General features: G+C 35.0%; 1 protein-coding gene across 1 annotated transcript in view; it reads right to left on the bottom strand.

The window, feature by feature from the left end:
• Positions 1-21157, bottom strand: part of CCSER1 (coiled-coil serine rich protein 1) — a 1475466-nt gene that overhangs the window by 1298304 nt on the left and 156005 nt on the right. The window contains exons 2-3 of the mRNA XM_026448057.1: positions 10898-12262; positions 7432-7616 (exon numbers count right to left, since the gene is read on the bottom strand). Coding sequence (XP_026303842.1) covers positions 7432-7616; positions 10898-12221 — 1509 coding nt within the window. The 5' untranslated portion in view covers positions 12222-12262. The remainder of the gene's footprint in view (positions 1-7431; positions 7617-10897; positions 12263-21157) is intronic.

Below are 21157 nucleotides of genomic sequence, written 5' to 3'. Positions count from 1 at the left end.
TTAGTGTCGAAAAAGCAAGAGCTTTATCAGACAGTGCATCATAAGAAATATCCGTGTATTTGTATAATAAATTACAATCTCAAAACTGTGCATAAGCACACCACACACAATTCTTGTTACTAGAAGCCTTAATTCACATCTATATAAACATATATCATTATTTAACCAGAAATTTTACCTTTAATTTATTCATATTTATTAGATGCCTATTTTTGCACCAGGTGCTATATTAATGACTGCAAGAAATGCCAGTATATACACAATTCCTTCCATTTAAAAGACTGAAATCTTTAAGGTAAAATGAGACACATTCGAATAACTATGCGGTGAGTGTTATATGCATGATACAATTTAGAAGGGTACTGAAAGGAAAATATGATTAGTAACTGGAAAAACAAATAAAAGCATAAAGGATTAGGGCTGTTAATCTAAAATTTATGCCAGTTATCAACAAATGTAATTTCATGTTTAATGAGTGATACTTGTGATTTTCTTCCTTAAAATTTATAAGAATTGAGGAGAATGATTCATGTGGCTCCATTTCCTTAAAAATATTAATGGCTTCCATTTTTATTAGATGTCCCTGTAACCATGCCATATGGGCTTTAATTCTATTAACCATCAGTTACACTAAAAACTGCAATAGTTATTTTAACTCCCCAAAGCCATTAATATTTTACATACTGCAAAGTCTCATTCAGAATTTCAAGATTAAGAAGAGAAATTTTCAAAATCAGATCTTCTAATTATCATTTGTCTTCTTTGCTTTTTTTTTTTGAGACAGAGTCTTTCTCTGTTGCCCAGGCTGGAGTGCAGTGGTGTGATCTCGGCTCACTGCAACCTGTTTCCCACATTCAAGAGATTCTCCTGCCTCAGCCTCCCGAGTAGCTGGGAATACAGGCGCCCACCACTGCGCCCAGCTAATTTTTTGTATTTTTAGTAGACACAGGGTTTCACCGTGTTAGCCAGGATGTTCTTGATCTCCTAACTTCATGGCCCACCCACCTCGGCCTCCCAAATTGCTGGGATTACAGGCGTGAGCCACCGCACCCAGCCTGTCTTGTTTTTAATTTCAAGCTCGAACAACTTTCATGCCATGAAACAGAAGTGTGAAGGTGTATACACCAAATGGGCCCATTAGGATTATTCTGCTCGGTGGATTGCACAAGTGGGGTGTTTTGAGACTGATTTTTATTTTTAGTATTAATCATGAGATTCATTTTGTATGTTCTTCTTTACTGTCCCAACTTTCTTTCAGCATACCTGCTCAGCACTCACAGCTGGGTCTCAGTTAGAGAAATGAAGAAAAGACATAAGAAACTTATGCATATATTTAACAGTGTCATTGACTGTGTGAAATAAGGCAATTTCACATTTCAGGGAAACGGGAGTTCATGTGTCTATTTTAAATGTTCTTAATTTTTTATTTCGATGCTCACAATCCAAATCAAGAATGCTCCACCCATTCTGAACTTAAAGATGGTCAAAATGGTTAAATCAGTTGTATTGGCAAGATAATGTTTAACCTTATGTCTCCCTTTGGGAACTCAAAAATCCTCAAGTAGTGTCTCTTTCATCTTTGATTCTTCAGAGCAGATTGTCAATAAATATTTATTTTAAGAAACTGTGAATGCTTTAATGAATGAAGAAATGAAGAATTATAATGAATAAAGAATAAGCTTATAAATGAGAAAACAGCAGGCCCCAGAAGAAAAGTAAATGAACAGTAGTGTTTGGCTATCTCAAATAGGGTACAATTAGTCTTATATATTATTCTACTATTATCAATAACTAAATTCTGCAGTTCAACATACCAAAAAATTAAAATGTGATATGAGATGTTAATGATCTGCAAGTAACTACTTCTTATTAATCAAATATAAATCTGATTTTTCTTCTACCAACGTCCTACAGTTATGTTTTTACTGTGTCATTCACAGTTTCCACATAAAAGCAGCAGGATGCTAAATGAAAGAAAATATGCTGTGTCAGAGTAAAACTGGCCATAAATCAAAGTTGTCTGAATCACTCAGCACAAACAGTACAGCGCAACTTTGCAAATGCATTTGCTGAGGAATCTGAAGACAATACAACTTTCAAAATCAATGGCTTGTTGCAATGAAAATAAATACTTACAAAAATAGTAAAGATTCCTTGAGTCAAGGAAAAAAGTAAACTTAGTTCACTTAAGATACACATCTCAAGGCCTTTAAGTTAGAAAGAGAGAATATTCTAAAGAATAAAACCTGTAATATATATGAATTCTTCAATTTCAGAGATGTTTTCATCTTTTCAACCACAAAGACCAGCACAGTATGAAGCACAAAGTCAGGGCCCATTAAATGTCTTTTGACAAAAGGGAAAGAGGAGGCAAACAGTAAATCTCGGTTAATTAAAAGAACTTGGATACAACAAAACATTTGGGAATATGATAGTCATTAAGTGCTCACCAAACCTGAGTCTCCACCTCTAGATACGGGAAAGTGATTATTCTTCTTGGCTGCTTTTGTTTCTAGTTTGGACCATATGATTAGATCTGACCAATGAGTTGTGAGCAGAAGTAAAGTGAGTCTCACAATTCAAAGTATTTTATTACAGGAACCTCCAGAGATCTCTTTCTTTTTTGCCATGGTGAAAGGCAATGTTTGCAAAGTTAGCTGGCTTCAACAGCCTGAATACAGGAGGAGAAGACACTGAACAGAACCCTGACGCCTTCCACAATAACCATGTAGCCTAAGTGAGAAAGAAATCCATATTATATAAAGTCATTAGATTTGGAAGTTATTTTTTATTTATTTTATTTATTTACTTATTCATTTATTTTTGAGAAGGAGTCTCATTTTGTCGTTCAAGCTGGAGTGCAGTGGTGTGATCTTGGCTCACTGCAATCTCCAACTCCCAGGTTCAGGCCATTCTCCTGCCTCAGCCTCCTGAGAAGCTGGGATTACAGTCACCTGCCACCCTGGCTAGCTAATTTTTATATTTTTACAAAATACAAATAGAGACAGGGTTTCACCATCTTGGCCAGGCTGGTCTCAAACTCCTGACTTCAAGCAATACCCCTGCCTTGGCCTCTCAAAGTGCTGGGACTAGAGACTTGAGCCACCGCGCCCAGCGGTATTTTTTATCACTTAGCCAAGTTTACCCTGACTCATCCACTTAGGCATTTTTCCTTCCTTTAATGGTACCAGGGAGGTATTGTTCATTATATATGAATTGTTCATTATATATGAATATTGTTCATTATATATGAATCTACTCTCACATTAACTTTTCTAGAGAGGAATCTTGTAAATATTTAGAATTAGAATTCACTGTGTAAAGCTGTTGGAGAACCCATGACAAATCCTTACATTTATACATTTATATACCATAATCTGGAGAGAAAGTTCCTGAAGTAAGTTCTTTAAAGAAATAAGTTCTCTAACTTTTTTCTAGAATGGCATTTTAATTTTTTTTTTTAAATCCCAAGGAAGGTATTCAGAAAGTTACTCATTAGAGAAAAATTGGAAAAATACTATAAAGTGGTTTGAAAAAATATAATAAATGTGAAAACTTATCAAATTGTTCCAATTTACTTTGGTTTCTTTTAATAAACCTAAGCAAATCCCAATTTGCTCTCGGCATTTGATGTTTGAAGAGTTCATACATCCTGTCCTTTCCCTTCCAGACTGAAATACCCCAGAAGTACATAAAAACAATAGAACCGTAGTATATTTAACTATATCTAATCCATTAGGTAATATCTTTGTCATTCAGGAAATGCTCAGCATCTTAATAAATAGAGCCATATTTTATTACGAAAATTGAAATCTCCATGAACTACACGAAGGTCTGCATTAATGCTAACATTAAAAATTAGGACTCATGAAGTATTACAAAACTCCCAAGTATGAATATCCTCTTTTGTGACAAAGTTCCTTTTTGATGGGATATCTCTCAATAAGGATATTGATACTATTCATGAGCATTTCAAGAAACATAACCGCATTTTAAGTTCAGATTAAGCACTAAATATTGTTTCTGTTTTCCTCTTTTGTATCTCTTATAGAATGCTGCAGCCTAGACTTAGAGTAAGCAAGATTAGACTGCTTTAAATGTTTTCATTTTATTACACCAAATTGATGCAAACAATTGAAAAATGGCTCAAATTAATTTTAAATCTAATACATTTTCCCAAAAGATTGTAGGATTTGAACTTAGAAAGGATCCAAATCCAGATCCTATCTCTGCCATTTATGAGCTATATCATTTTAGGCAAGCTGCTTATCTTCTCAGTGCCTTATTTTCCTCTTTTGCAAAATTTCATCACTACAGTATCATTTAATTTATAGTACTGTTGTGAGGACTGGATGTGATAAGACGTGTCAGGCATTAAAAGTATTCCCTTGGTTCAAGCAAGCATTAAAAACACATGTTTCTATTATAATTGCTTTAAAATAAAATACCTGAACCATTGATGCATTCTTAAATACATGCAGTTGCTTAAATTATTTTGGAAGAGGAATATAGAAATGTGTCACTTTTCACACATAGAGCTACAATTTTCCAAATATACGTCACTTGTTTCACATGTATCTAGAACTAAATAATCCCTATCATTTCTTCCTTACAGTGCTACAAGTAAAAAACATATTTCATGCGTTTTAAATTAATTAAGTGTAAAGTAACTGGCCGGGCGTGGTGGCTCACGCCTGTAATCCCAGCACTTTGGGAGGTGGTGTCAGTGGATCACCTGAGGTCAGGAGTTCAAGACCAATCAGGCCAACATGGTGAAACCACATCTCTACTAAAATACAAAGATTAGCCTGGCATGGTAGCACACACTTGTGGTCCCAGCTACTCAGAAGGCTGAGTCACAAGAATCACTTGAACCAGGGAGGGGAGGTTGCAGTGAGCCAAGATTGCACCACTGCACTCCAGCCTGGGTGACAGAGCGAGGCTCTGCCTTAAAAAACTAAAAATGAAAATTAAAAAATGAATAAACTGTAAAGTAACTGAAAGATGAGACATAACTTGTGAAATCCAAAGGAAGATGGTAAGATCGTGAAGTAGTATCTGGTAGTTCTCTTTAGGAAATTCAAAAGTTTCAGAATTTAATTCAGTAATTTTCATCTGTAAATCCAATGAACATGTACAATATTTTAAGTTCCAAAATATTTTATGTTCCAAGCCTGATAGACTGTCCACCACCATGGCGGTGGTGTCTTTCTGCCATCTAGTGGAAAAGCTATGCTACTACAGGCACACTTTTAAAAACCTAAATACAAGGCCCTCAAACAAAACCACTTCTTTTGTTTCTTAAGTTTTAAATCTTAAAAGTGGATCTGAGGGCTGGGCGCGGTGGCCCACGCTTGTAATCCCAGCACTCTGGGAGGCTGAGGCGGGTGGATCACTTGAGGTCAGGAATTCAAAACCAGCCTGGCCAACATGGTGAAACCCCATCTCTACTAAAAATACAAAAATTAACTGGGCATGGTGGTGGGTGCCTGTAATTCCAGCTATTCAGGAGGCTGAGGCAGGAGAATTGCTTGAACCTGGGAGGCGGAGGTTGCAGTGAACCAAGATCGCGCCAGTGCACTCCAGCCTGGGCGACAGAGCAAGATTCTGTCTCCAAAAAAAAAAAAAAAAAAAAAAAAAAACTAAACCTGAGAAGAATGACTTTGTGATATTATAAGCACTTTTTACATTTTATGTATGTATGTATTTATTTATTTATTTATTTTATTGAAACCAGGTCTCACTCTGTTGCCCAGGCGGAAGTACAGGGTCTCAGTAACTCACTGCAGCCTCCAATTCCTGGACCCAAGTGATCCTCCCACATCAGCCTTCTGAGTAGCTGGGACTACAGGTGTAAGCCACCACTTCTGGCTAATTATTAAATTTTTTTTTAGAGACGAGTTCTCGATACTTTGCCTAGGCTGGTCTCAAACTAGAATTATTTAAATTAAATGCAGTATGAAAAACATGAGATATGAGAGAATATGTAAAAGGCACAACTTTCAAAGTTGAATAGTGTACCCCTATTAATATAAATACCTCTCCATGAAGAAATAGTGAAAATGTTGTGATGATAAATGTTTTGTAATACTTCATTAGTCCTAACTTTTAATGGTGCATCAACTGGAAATCTTTTTTAACAAATTTTCATACTTAGATCAAAAATATCCATTGCAACAATAATAATATAACAGCCAATGCACAAAAGAACAAAATGAAGCATGAAATATATATTTCCATATGTACAAATGTAAACACAAACTCACACAGTCATTTTTTAGTGTAATGGAAACAAGATGCCTATTATCATTTGCTATTTTGTGGTTACAAATTTGCCCAGGATTAAGAAATGACCACACCAGAAAAAAATGATTAAAACCTCTAACATCAGGCACAGTGATTTTGCTACCACACAGTGTTACCTTACTAACTTAAGGCTTCTTCACAAAATAATTATCACATCTCAATTACCTAATATTTTCATTTGAAACCCAATTACATAAAATGATAGAGATATCATAAGTGATTAATTTTTGAACATTTTTCACATATATACGTGGATAGGTAGGTAGAAAGATTATTTTAAAGGAACATTTTTAGACAATAGATGTTAAATACTCTGCTGAAAAAGGACACATCTGTGAGAAGGTGAGCAAAGTGATCTCCAAAAGGCAATCACACTCTAATACTTGTGAAACCTGAGGCCACATGGACCCAAAGCTGCAGTTCACCCCTCATCTCTTCCCATCCCTGGGTCTGTCTCATACTATGAGGGAGCTTCATACTAACGCCTCTGTGACACCCTAGTTCACACATAAAAACTCAGACCATGCCTCTCCCCATACACCCCACCTCCACCCTCATACTAAAAGCAGGTTCTACAATTTGGACCAGGAATAGGGTATCCTGATTACCTCCAATGTATGCAAGCATTAGATGAGCATTTCACATTGGTCCTCATAAGCTTCACACCAACCCCTCACCCTTTGCGGAAGGGCACTGCAGGAGGACAGTGAGGTTAGGGTCTACTAGGAACTAAGAGTGGTACTGGAGTCAGTGTGATTTACAAAAGGGTATTTTCTAGAGGGCTATATGGTAGAGAGAGGATGCGAAATAATGGTGTCAAAGGAGATCCTCATGTTCAGCATTTTTCCTAGTTTCTGTATTCAAGGTCTTGTTCTAGAAAAAAGAATGTCAAACTTTCCATGGAAGCAAGGAAGACAGGAACTAAAGACAGCTGTCATTGTGAACTCCATCCTGACCTAGATGAAAAATTTGTTACTCTGACTTGTAATGTCAACTATGGAAACAAATTTTCCCTTCAAATATGAGGTGTCTATCCTGTAGTCTGTGTTCATTCTGCAAGAGGCATGAACATGCCAGATACAGACAGCATTATTTTATTAGAGACAGACGTATGTATATACTTACCAAACTGTTCATTTTTGAAGATGAAGAACCTGCTCTTTGCTTTCTTAAACTATTAACTTCTTCTATATTTCCATCTTTTGGTTTCAAAATCATTCTGCTACTCCCTGCAGTGCCTTCTGACGAGGATCGCAGTCTCCTCTCTATAAATCTTCCTTCACGAAATGGACTGAGACTACTGGCAAGAACTATGGAAAGGAAAATAAATAAAAATGAACATAAATATTTAAATGTACTTTTTACAAATGTCCCACTGAAAGATCGCGGAAAACTCTTAGTGTTATTCAAAGCTTCTCTATCATGAGAAAACTTTTACGTATATAGCAACAGTTTAGTTCACTTAATCATGTAATCTCTTTGAAGCCCAAAACTTTTGGAGTCATCCTTGGTTGCTTCATAGCTCACATTAATCACATAAACAAACCCTGTCCTCATTTCCTTCAAACTGTATACAGTATCTGATTCCTTCTACCTCTCTTTCTAAGACCCTGGACCAAATCCAGTCTATGCTTGCTTGGTTACTGCAATGTTTGCTACAATTCCCCTGCCTCTGCCTACTCCCATCTGCCTCTCCACCCCCAACACAATCTACATTCCACATGGTAGCCAGAATCATATACTTAAAACATAAATGAGAGCCATCACCACCACTCTTCTAGACAAAAGGTGATGTTTTCCAAATGACATAACATATTCTTCATAATACAATCTATATGACTGCTCTTTCTGTCCACAAACCAGGGACAGGAGGGGCACACTGTTCACCTGCTCACCTCTGTAACCTCATGTCCTGCTCTCCCCTCCATCACTCTGCTCATGCTACACTGGACTCTTGCTGCTCTGGTACATCACCAGCATGCTCCAGTCCCACACAGCCTTTGACCCACAACTTTGCACTAATATATTTTTCTCAAATATCTATACGACTTATTCTTTAAGTTCCTTCAAACCTCTACCAATATGTTACCTTGGGTATCATCCCACTCACATTTAAAAATGCAAACTGCAATCCCACCTCTGCTTCCTAAGCCTTTATTCTGCTTTAAACTTACCCTCAGCGGTTATCACCATCTGATAGAAATAGCATGTTAACTGAGTATCTCCGGTAGAAAGTAAGCCTCAGGAAGGCGGGGATCTAGGCCTGCTTTGTGTACCGCTACATACCTAGTGCCTAATATAGTGTTAAAACCATAAATATTTGCTGAATGAATGAATGAGTAAATGAATAAATTGTTCTAATTAGGCTCATCTACTAGTTTAAAGACTGTCCAGAATCTATTAGTCCAATACATAGCAGTTCTTTTAAAATAACTTTTTAAGTCAATGAATACAAGTTAAATTGCCAGATAACTCAACATTTTATTGTTCGTTCTGATATGATTGTACACTTAATACACTTAGATGTGTATCAAGTACTGGCTTAAATGTTTCATACAAAATACAAACTAAATTTAGCATTATGAAGGTTAGTGTCTACAGCAACTCTTTATTGGATAAAATGCATTTACTTAGCTGTTTTTAAAACTTTAAACTTCAAAATTATAAAATCCTTATAAATAGAACACAAATATTTTTGCAAACTAAAGGATAGTATACTATCCTTGTTGACATTACCAGCTTATTTATCCAAGAATAGCCAACACATTATCAAATCAGCAAAATTAATGTGTTATTGTGTTACAATTAGGATCCGAATCAACATATTAATAGTCTCCAAGATAATTGGTCATTCTCTAATTTCCAGAGAGAGAAACATACACAGTATTCAATTAGGCTTTGAGGAAAGTCATCATTACTAAATAAGAATTAGATATGTCAGGATAATTACATTTCTATCCCTTTTTTATATAATTTAAAAACTTCCTGACTTTCAATATCAAGTCCATCATTTGCTAACAATGTGACCCTATAAAGTTATTTAACTTACTATACTTACTATAAATCTTAGTTATTAATATGACATGCAAAATTTTTATAAGGACTATATAAAATAGTGCATTCAATTTTCTTAGTACCTTTTTGGGCACATATTAATTGTACAAAAGGGTAACCATCATTAATATCATCATCATTATCATATTCTCATGATTGTATTACAGGTAAAGAAGCTACGCATGTATGACTAAAGTCAAGACCACAGACAAGAATACAAAGTTCAAAAAATGGACAAAACATGGTCAGGTGCATAAAAGTGATCTTGTATCAAATGAGAAAAGTATTAAGACAGCTGGAAAATTAACTCATGTATTTAAAACTTTAAAATTTCATGTTTGTGGATGAACTATATAATCCTATTACTCGTGACATTATGTTATATAAATTTTATTTCATATTTTAAGTCATGACATGTAGTAAAGCATAGTTATGGAGAGCCAGAGCTTTGGATTCAGAGTTGTAATTTGACTGCACTACTTACCAGCTGTATGATTCTTTAGCCTCTGTTTACACATTTGTAAAATGGGAAACATAGGCGCCTACCTCATAGGATTTGTATCCCAATAAATGAATTACTAGTTTTGCGATTGTCGACACACAATTTACCTTTGCTCCCATTTTCTTGCCTGCAAAATAGCTTATAATAATAGTAGCAATTTTAATCATTTTAATTAATGTATATAAAGTAATATCTAGGACATAATAATCACTTCCAAATTTGGGGAAATTAGTAGTAGTAGTAGCATTACTGATAGTAGAGAAAAAGGAATTAAAATATGTCTAAGATAGCCCAGCAGGTGGTATGTATTCAATAATTTTCTTGAACTGAATTTCATGTTAAAAAAAAAAAAAATTTCTGTAGCCATATTAGAGTAATTCACATATACTACCACTTTTTTTAAACTAAAGAGAAGGTGTCCAAAGTTGCACAGTTAATGTCAGAGGCAGAGTTGAAACCTGTCTCCAGCTTCCAAAGATAGGTTATTTTTAAGCTTACAATTCTGTTTTTGTATCTAGAGATAGGAATTATTTATGTTGAAACAAAAATCCTACTTAATAATGAAAGCTTAGTTAACAAAGGAAATAATGTTAAATTATACAAATTTTATAGTGATTTTAGCTGGAATATATCAATTTCATTAAATAAGAAATACCAATGCCTCTATAATAAACTCTATAAAAGACAGTCCTTACTTTGGAGAAATCCACATTGCAAACAGAATTAGTTTCCTTTCACTTTCTTCTGAAGGTGCTCCAATAAGCACCGTAACTAAGAGGCTGCTTCTTAGTTATGGAAAACATAACTAAGAAAAAATGAATAATACTGCTGAATTACATTTTCAGCATAATACAATTGATGTAAGTTTAAAATCAAGCAGGGGAAACATTTAACACAAATTGTAAATAGGAAACCATTTTGAAAGTGAAAAACAAGAAAAATGTGGTTTCCATTTATGAGATGGAATAAGAAAACTGAATAAAGTATAATGAAAATCAATTCATATCATTTGTTACACAAAGAAAATCAGCATACCTTTGGCAGGATTTGCTTCATATCCATATGACGTTTTGTTAAAAATATGATGATCACCAGAAGTAGGTATTATCTTTGAATCTGAAATAGGATGAATCCCTTTAACATGTTCAGCTATTGCTTTATGTTGCTCATAAAATCCAAGTTTCCTTGGGGAGTCTGTCCCCAACATTGTTTCACCATTTTGTAACCCTATATTTTCTTCTCTTTCAGTATCTGCTGGTAGGTTACTCTCTGAGTGTCTCACACTTGTAGCAGGTAGTTCAGCAATTTGTAATAACACTTCCTTCTGATTAGCAGCAGAGGTTTCTGGTAAGGAATTCGATTCAGTGCTACATTGACCCTCTAACCTATATTTCCCGGGAGACATAATTGCACAGGGGACAGCTCCCATAAGTTCTATTGTTGTCTTTGTAACAGCAGCAGGATTGAGAGACATCTGAGAGGTAGAATCATTGTGGCCAAAGTTGTCACAGTGGGATGCCATGCTTCCACTTTTAGAAAATGGATCCGTTTCAGACACAGAATCTTCAGTCAAGGCTAAAAATTCTGAAGGTGTCTGAGCTGTGGTAAGATCAGCAGAAAGCAAAGGAGATTGTAAAGAGCTTCCTGCCCGTTCTGTTACATCCACAGAGCAGGACGGCGAAGCTCTTACTAACACAGGTTCTCTCTCTTGGTACTGTGTCACTTCCAATGAGAATTCAGACTGCTGTACCAATGAAATAGATTGGCTCTGTAGAACTGGCTTAGAAAATTTATAGTGAGATGAAAAAGATTTAGGGAGTAGCTTCCTTGTTGACTGCTTAACAGAACGGCGAGTTTGGTCTTCTGTGAAACCAGAATCATCCCCTTCACTTTTGCCGGAACTTAGACAATTTATAAAAACATTCTTGTTAGTTGAGTGCTCTTTTTCCCTTTCAAAGTCCTCTGTCAAAGATCTTGTTATCTTTTTATTTCGTGAACCACTAAAACCAACAGAATGTCTTCCCCTGGTCTTAATATGTTCTTCCAAACTCAGTTTCTGCATATTGCTGTGACCAGGTTGAGCACCATTTGAAATACTAAGGTTCTGGTTGGTAGGTTCTTGCTTAGGCTCACTCCCCTTCTTATGGTGGAAGCTAATGGAAGGAGTACGGAATATGCTCCTCCGTTTACCTGTGCTACCTGAGCTTGAGTTAGTGCTGGAAGGAGAGGAGCTGTGGACACCAACTGTATTACTGGAAGAAGGTGAAGAAGGAAGAGAATCATGTCTTCTGCTAATACTTCTTCTGAATATTGGCAACCGGGAGACCAGGGTAGATCGTCTTGATCCGGAGTCCCCCATTGGGACTCCAAGGCTTGCACTGTGAAAGCCAACTTAGCAGCCTGAGAAAGGTTAAAACAAAAAGAACAAGTCAATAGAATTCAACTACAAATAATACATTTTAAAACAAAATACTGTTTTTCAAGACACGAAATAGAATTTGGTTTATACTAAAACAATCAATAACAAAAATCTGATACCTAATAAACGTTTTTGAATTTGTAAGTAGTAAAAATCATCCAATAACTTGTACTGATATTTTACAATGATGCAAACATTTTAATATTAAGAAAAATATTTAAAGTTTATTCAAGAGTGTTGGCTTTGGAGACACCAGGTATTTAAGACCCAGACTTACTACTTATAGCTGTTTCATAATTTTAGCAAACTGTTTATTCTTAACTTTTTATGTTTTTTTTTTTAGATGCAGTAGGCACATGACAGACATAATAATTTTTGTCCGGGTAAATGCGCCACCATGAGTCTTGTCAGAGACTACTAGAAGTATTTTCATTCTATACCACATGACTCTAAAAGTTACTGACAGGAGCTCAACAGAATCATAAACAAGACAATGGTATAGCCTGACACTACAATCAGCACTCAAAGAAAAACCAATTGCTATAGACTTTTTTTCTCTCTTTTTTTCCTCTTTTTTTCCTCTCTCTCTTTTTTTTCTCTCTCTCTTTTTTAAATTATACTTTAAGTTCTAGGGTGTATGTGCACAACATGCAGGTTTGTTACATATGTATTCATGTGCCATGTTGGTGTGCTGCACCCATCAACTCATCATTTACAATAGGTATTTCTCTTATTGCCATCCCTCCCCCTTCCCCCTACCTCACCACAAGTTTCATTTGGGAAGCTGAGAGATAAGCAGGCCATTGGAAGAAGAAACTAAATCACAAGGATATAACGTAGGGTTACAAACAAGTTAAACTTATGAGAGAACCACAGGTGTCAGTTGAAGAAAATACTTGAATAAAAACTAAGACAGTTGGTAACGTTGGGAGAAGTGAGAATACATACTGAGAGAATCAGAAGCATAGAAAATTTATGAACCATATTAATGTCAGTATATTCAGGGTATCAATGGAGAAGATAAAGGAGGAGAAGGACAAGGGTGAGGATAGGTGGCAGCTACAACTCATCAACTGTGACGTACCAGGTACTTTCCCACAGATTATCTCTTTCACACCTTGTATTTCTAGAAATAGGTAATAAGACTATGAACATTTTACAACAGAAAAACAACTTGTGTAATGTCATTCAGCCAACACCTGGCAAAACAGGAATAAAAAACCAAGCCTTATCTAACTACAGGGTAAGCTCATAATCAGCAGTAGTACATACTACTTTCACTAAAGTAATTAGTCATGAACTCCTACTGCTGAATGAAGGCCCTGCTATGTTTCTACATCACGGATTCAAACTTATACAGCAAATATTGTTATTCTGGTGACCACCATTTTTCACTGATTTTTAAACTGTACCTGATTTGGATGCTATTTTGTTTAGGAGTTTTGCTTAATCCTTCAACTGTAATGCACCCTTTCCCTTTGAAAATTGAACGAGACTCTGTTTCGTTTTCTTAGTTTTTACAACCGAAACTACCTGACTAAAAATTAATACTATACAAAATTTAAAATCCTCTATTTTATCATCCTTGTAAATATGAGAATTGATCAAGTAAAATACTTTCATTTCCTTGAACAAGTATGTGACAAAAATGACGAATATTTGCTTTTAGATATTCATTCATAACTATTTAATATTTTTCTCCAAACAACATAAAATCTGACATATTTGTATTATAAGATTTTAGTGGATGATTTTTCACTACAGTCAATGACTTTAATTTTAAAACCTGATTTTATTTTTAATTCACAGATGACAATTTTATATACTTATGAGGTATAATGTGATTTTTGATATGTGTTTATATTATGAAATAATTAAGCAAATTAACATACCTATCACCTCATATACATACCATTTTTTGTAGTGACAGCATTTAAAATCCACTCCTTTAGCCATTTTGAAATATGCAGTACGTTATTATTAACTATAGTCACCACGCTGTGTAATCAATCTCTAAAACTTATTTCTCCTGTCTAACTGAAACTCTGTACCCTCTAAACATTATTTCCCCATTCCCCTGGCCCCAACACCCCAGACCCCGGTCTTACCATCCCGGTCTCTGGTAACCATTCTACCTTCTAATTCTATGAGTTTAATGATTTAGATTCCATATATAAGAGAGATCATGCAATATTTGTCTGTCTGTGTCTAGGTTATTTCATTGAGCATGATGTCCCCAGGTTTATCCATGTTGTGACATGTGACAGAATTTCTTTTTTAGGCTGAATAGCATTTCATTTTATATATAAACCACATTTTCTTAATCCCTTCATCCACAGATGTACACTTAGGTTTGTTGTATATCTTGGCTATCGTCAATAATGATGCAATAAGCATAGGAGTACAGATAACTCTTTGACATACTGATTTCAATTGTTTGGCTATATACCCAGAAGTAGGATTGCTGGATCATATGACAGTTCTATCTTTAGTTTTTGAGGAACCTCCATACTGTGTTCCACAGAGGCTGTGCTAATTTACATCCCCACCAACAGTGTGCAAGAGTTCTCTTTTTTCCATATGAATTTGAATTTAAATCAAACTATATGTGAACCACTCCCAAAACATTTCAGTATTCTTGTAAGACTTTGCTTGAAGAAAACCTAAAACATAAACAGACATTTTAGCTCTTAAAACTGTTCACAAATAAAAATGTGTGATTTTCCTCACAGCTTAGATTTTCCAAAGTGTATACAATGAATAATACATATTTTCATGACTATATTCTTTAAAATGTTTTAACTAACATCATTCACAGCCATGATTTTTTTCACTTACATACAACATTTATTTCCATTCAATGCCTATTGAAGAATTTTGCTCTAATTAGAACATAATCAACCATAATGATTTGCAGCTGGTTGTGAACCTATAGCCTTCAATGCCTGAATGTCAAGATATGAACCATCATTACTGAAATACTCAAAATTTATGTATATTAAATATTTATCGGCCATTTTAAAGTATTTTCTGCATTTGGAGCAGCATTAAAAGTAAAAGAGTCAGTCTCATATCTCTTTAGCAAGTATTCAAAGGATTTAACTAATGAAAAAAAAATTTTAAACAATTTTATAATCACTCTTGCTCTTAAATATTTAATGAAAACCACCAGACTTCCACTGGGCACAAATAATCTATTTAGGTCAGTGATATGTTTGTCTTAATTTCTTTAAGTAAAAACATCATAGATACTAAAAGGTATCTGCACATTATTGAATAACCTGGAGTAGATATAAATCTACTAGAGATAAATATCCTTCATATGTCTTTTATTTTTAACATGAACTCATATTTCCCTTGAGAGCTTCCCAGCTAAATAAGAGGAAAATAGACTATAGGTCAGGATTATCCATATTCTTTAGGAAAGCTCTTTAAGGCTTGGATGCTGTCTACATTTCCAGATTCATTACTCTTCTCCTCACACTTCATGATCCGTTTACACTGACAACTGTCATTTTCTTATCTTTCTTTCCTTTTCCTTTTCTTTCTTTCTATTTTGTTTTTGTTTTGTTTTGTTTTGTTTTGTTTTTGGAGACAAGGTCTTGCTCTGTCACCCAGGCTAGAATGCAGTGGAGAGAACATAGCTAACTGCAGCCTCCAATTCATGTGCTCAAGCTATCCTTCTACCTCAGCCTCCCAAGTAGCTGGGACTACAGGCATACAGCATCATGCCCAATTAACTTTAAAAAAAAGTTTCATAGAGACAGAGTCTTGCTATGTTGCACGGGCTGACCTCAAACTCCTGGCCTCAAACAATCCTCCTGCCTCAGTGTCCCAAAGTGTTGGGAGTCCAGGCATGAGCCACTGCACTTGGTCATGACTGCCATTTTCTGATCACTTTCACCTTCAAGACCTTTGGAGATTTGGGTCCACCAGTTTGGGATGCCCTTCCTGTAACTCCAACATGGCAAAAGCCTCCTACTATTATAACATTGCCCCTTCCAAGTTGCCATCCCTGACACTCCTTCCCTACCTGACAACCCATTCCCACTGTCTCTCATCCTGGAACTGGTACTCCTCCTTTACATTTCCTCAAGTATTAGCTTACCTAGTAAGCATCTGTTTATTTATCTCAAGTTACTATTTTGTCTTAAGCTTCTTAATGACAAAAACCATTTCTCCTTACGTTGATACCCAGTGCCTGAGAAAACATGCAATTTGTACCTATAGAGTACACAGATTTCTATGTTTTAACTTCAACACTTCAGGGTTTCAAACCTACATAAACATATTTTCTGTCTCATTGCCATGAATAAATCTTATAATCCTGAGGGAAATTATGCTAAATTACAACTTTTAGAGATTCATATTTATTAAAAGGCTTCCAAACTGTAAAAGTTCAATAATCTGAAATTTGCTAATAAACAGTTGAAAACATGAAAACATAATGCTGAATAAGTTTCATGAAATAATATGTCATCACAGCAACTTCAATTATTCATGAAAGATAAATGCAACAACATCATAACTGCTAATTTTATTTCTTTTTACTACAATGTTTTTATAACAGTTACCTTTAATCCCTTAGCAAACATTATATACAGTTTTATAAGTTTCCAAATTGGATAAAATAAACATCTTTTCTCAATTCTTATCTAATATTTCTCGATTCAGAAATCATAGTCACTTTCATAATAATAGGTCTTAAAAATATGAAGGTTGAACTAGACCCATCCATTATCTAGGGGTCTTTACTACCATAAACGTTATTTTATTTTGAAAAAAACAAATTTGTTACATAAGTTTTTTATTATAAATTTAATGATATGTAAATAAACAAAAGGTAAGATTAACTTGAAGACAATACTACTACATAAATGTATATGGGCCCTATTAGAAGTAAAACTCAGCTTGATCGCTTAGAAATTTACAATGGCAACCTGAAGAAACAGTACTTTTGTTCTTTAGCACCAGGATTTAACAAAAGGCTTCCAGAAGGTACAGCACTCTATTCAGTGACCTCTACAACCTTAGCAAACACAATCATTACCCTTAACAGAGTACCACATTATAGGAGGATCTATTTTAAATAAAATTAGAGTCAAATTTCTTATTTGATATGGTTGAAGAAGACATGAATTCTAGTTAAACGATTCATAATTTGGACATGGATCATTAATATGTTACCTACTTAAAGTTGGACTAAAAGTAAAATATATTACATAATTAAGACAGTAATTTTAAAAATTACTGTCTGGGTGCAGTGGTTCATGCCTGTCAATCCCAACACTTGAGGAGGCTGAAGTAGCAGGACAGCTCGAGCCCAGGGGTTGGAGACCAGCCTGAGCAACAAAGGGAGAGCCGATCTCTTAAAAAAGTTAATTAACTAGGCATGGTGGCACACACCGGTTGTCCCAGCTACCTGGAAGGCTGAAGTGGGAGGATCCCTTGAGCCTTGGAGGTCAAGGCTGCAGTAAACCACAACCGCACCATTGCACTCTAGCAGTGCACTCTAGCAGACACAGAACAAGACCCTGTCTCAAAAAAAAAAAAAAAAAAAGTACTATTTATTTTGTGATTCCAAATGCATAAATTAACCAACAGCATAAAACAGTCCTGCAGGGTTTCAGAGCTGTATCATCTTGGAAGCTGACTACTATATACTTAAATAGGTCTATCTGTCTGTACAGGTAACAGGAAAGCAAAATTACCTTCGCTTTTCTTCTTTCTCATTGCTTTTCAAATATTTTCCTAGAATTTGTACACCCCTCATATTTTTTCATTATGAGTCATAGATGATGACATGTCACCTGGTCTCATATCTGAGATAATCCTAAGTATTCTTTGTCTCTCTTATATACCACTTACATACACGTGCAATTGGCACTTAAATGCAAGTACTACCACTTACTAATACTATAAAGTGGAACATCAATAATAATTACTTTATAGAGTATTTTAAGAATGAGAAGATACTACATCACAAGGACACCAACCCACTGCTTGACACAGAGTAGATATACAGCTCTGCCTTCTCTGTTGAAATATATTCAAGCAAGAGGTAGATGGTGGTGCAGCTCTTAGAGTAGTTATGAAAATCATCTACCTAACAAAATGTGTGTCACAACCAGTCTATTAAAAATCACCTAAAACAATACTGAAGAGACGTATATAATGTGAGATCAGTATCTGACCTCTTATAATCAAATTCCTTAAATTTATATTTTTATTGGCATTTGAAAACAAATGATAAATATTTGAAATGTTTAGGGGAATGCTGCATAAGTTAAATCTGTCCCCAGCCCTATTCTTTCTCAGAAAAACATTAAGAAAATAACCTGGTAGAGCCTAAATGACCACATTAAAAATAAAATCTTCCATTATACTTGGTGAAAATAAAAGAAGATCCATGAAAGAAACAAATATTTCCTAGGTAATAATTTTAACATTAAGAAAATGATGGCAGAAAATTAATAATACGTAAACATATCAAAGGACATTGATCAATTTTTACCAAAATAAGTAGGATATCAGCTTGAAGTAACTTCCCAATCTTACCTAATTATATCATTTAACTCAGATTTAAACAGGGCTCGCACTTGTGAAGATTCTTGCAGTCCAGGCTCTTTCTACTAGAAAGACTATGCTATCTATATCTCAACACTTTTTCAGTTTATCTCTACATGCATTTCCAAAATGTTTTTGCTGTTTCTCCTTAAATAAATGAGAAAATAATGGACGCATTTTTAACAGCTAAATGACTCCCACAACACTGACAAAGGCCACTTCTGCCAGTAAGGTCAGTGAGGAGAATATGAGACACGTTAAAAGGATGGCTAATCGGGACCAAGTGGGTGATCAGTCACAGAAAAGAGAATGAAATTGTCAGCCTACAGTAGAAAAAGCCAGAAATCACATAATTGATTAGATATGTTTAATTAACAATTTATTGAATTTGTATATAATTTAGCCATATTGAGTACACTAAGTTGTTTTCAACAAATAAACATAATAACCAAAACAAATAATTGCTTATATAAGAAATGTCTGTCTTTGGGTTACTCCTAAAAATGAACTGACACAAAACATGGTATATAAGCAAAGATAGATTGTCTCTGATTAGATTTGTATAAATCAGTCCTCCAGATAAAAAAAGAAAGAGGGTGAGTGGTGTGCAAGTAGCATGACAATGGGAACAGCTACAAAAGGAAAGAAGAACACATTTGAAAGAAATTATTCTAGCAGGATATAGGAAAGCAGATGAATTCTTTGGATTAATTAAGGGATGATGATAAATATTGAGAAAGACATAAGTTACACATTTATATATGTAATCTTGATACTCAGCCAGATATGATCTTCATTCTTTAATGACCAGAAGAAACAGAGAGAAAAGAGAAATAGAGAAAGATGGGCTCTGATCAGATTTACAAAGAAGTTAGTGGTAAAAGAAGAAAGAAGTGTAAAAGCATATGACCCAGGCTTAAGTAAATAATAAGAGGCACATTTATGTTTAAAGAATCCTACAGTTGCATGTACTAAGGTTTAGACACAGTGAATACATAACTGTTAAGAATTCAGACTCTGATACAAGAATAGCTGGGTTTAAATTCAGCATTACATTTAAGAGCTGTGTGACTTTAGCGTGACTTAAATAAATGGCGTAACCTCCTTGAGCCTGAGCTGCTTCTTGGGGATCACAGTAGCATCTGCCTTGAAGAATTTTTCAGAAAAGCAAAAAAAGTTAATGCACTAAAGCACTTAGAACAGGGTCTAGTACATGACCAATGCTCAATAAGTTATGTATCATAATCAATTAACCATGTTTGCGCTGTTTTAGGGAGCAAAGATGTTTTCCTTAGCGTGTAACTTGCCCCAGCCTTTTCTGCTGTAAGTTCTAATTCTGTCTACTCCTAGACTAGTACTGTTACTTTCTGATCCAGTCCCAAAAAGTATGAAAAAAGCATCAGAGGCTGTAGTATCCACAGGCTACTGAGGCTCAGACTAGTACCTCTACCTTATATCACTGAATAAATAGGGATGGAGCCAGTATTACAAACATTTTTAAACCTGTCTGTTACAAATAACTTCATTTAGCCATACTTTCTTTGCTTTTGACCCAAAATATTTGACCACATTGATCACTTTGACTGCACATGACTGAATAATTGTTCATTGTCAACAAAATAGTTCAGACAGGGAGCAAAGAACTGACAATATTACCAACATTCAAAGACTCTCTCGGAGTCTGAATAAATTTGTTGAGCGGTGGCAATGTCAGTACAACAAATATACAACTTTAAAGAGGATAGCACACATCTGAAAGTATATGTTTATTAGTAAAGAGCAGTTGCATTTTTTTATAAGTATATCTTCCATTGCAGAATTGGCTTAGTTTTAAAACACTGATTTCAAAAAAAAGTCATCACAGGTCCAGGATAGGTTTCCTAGAAGTAGAGCCTGAGTAAGGAATTCTTGTTCAAACATGTCAAGCTGATTAAAGAAAGAAAGGCTAATAAGATGGGGACACTGGGGATAAGTGGAGAAGAAGTTAAGCCAGGATGTGGTCAAAAACTGGACACTAGCTTCAGACTGATCCCATGGGAAAGCTCTGGCACACTAATTGATACATTAAGACAGGGACTGGTCTTTGGTATCCTATGCCAGTCAGAGAATTAATATCTGGAATATATAAAGAACTATAAATCAATAAGAAAAAGAACCTAAAAGCAAAAATAAGTGAGCAAAGAATAAGAACAAGTAATTCCTGAAAGAAGAAACACAAATCACCAATGAATATATTTTTAAAATACTCAAACTCATTAGTAATCGGGGAAATAGAAAGGACTCCTATAAGAATAAAAGGGAGCAAAGAA

The sequence above is a fragment of the Piliocolobus tephrosceles genome, chromosome 3 (genome assembly GCF_002776525.5).
Source record: "Piliocolobus tephrosceles isolate RC106 chromosome 3, ASM277652v3, whole genome shotgun sequence".
In the NCBI taxonomy this organism is placed as follows: Eukaryota; Metazoa; Chordata; class Mammalia; order Primates; family Cercopithecidae; genus Piliocolobus; species Piliocolobus tephrosceles.
This window is presented reverse-complemented; position numbering and strand designations above follow the sequence as displayed.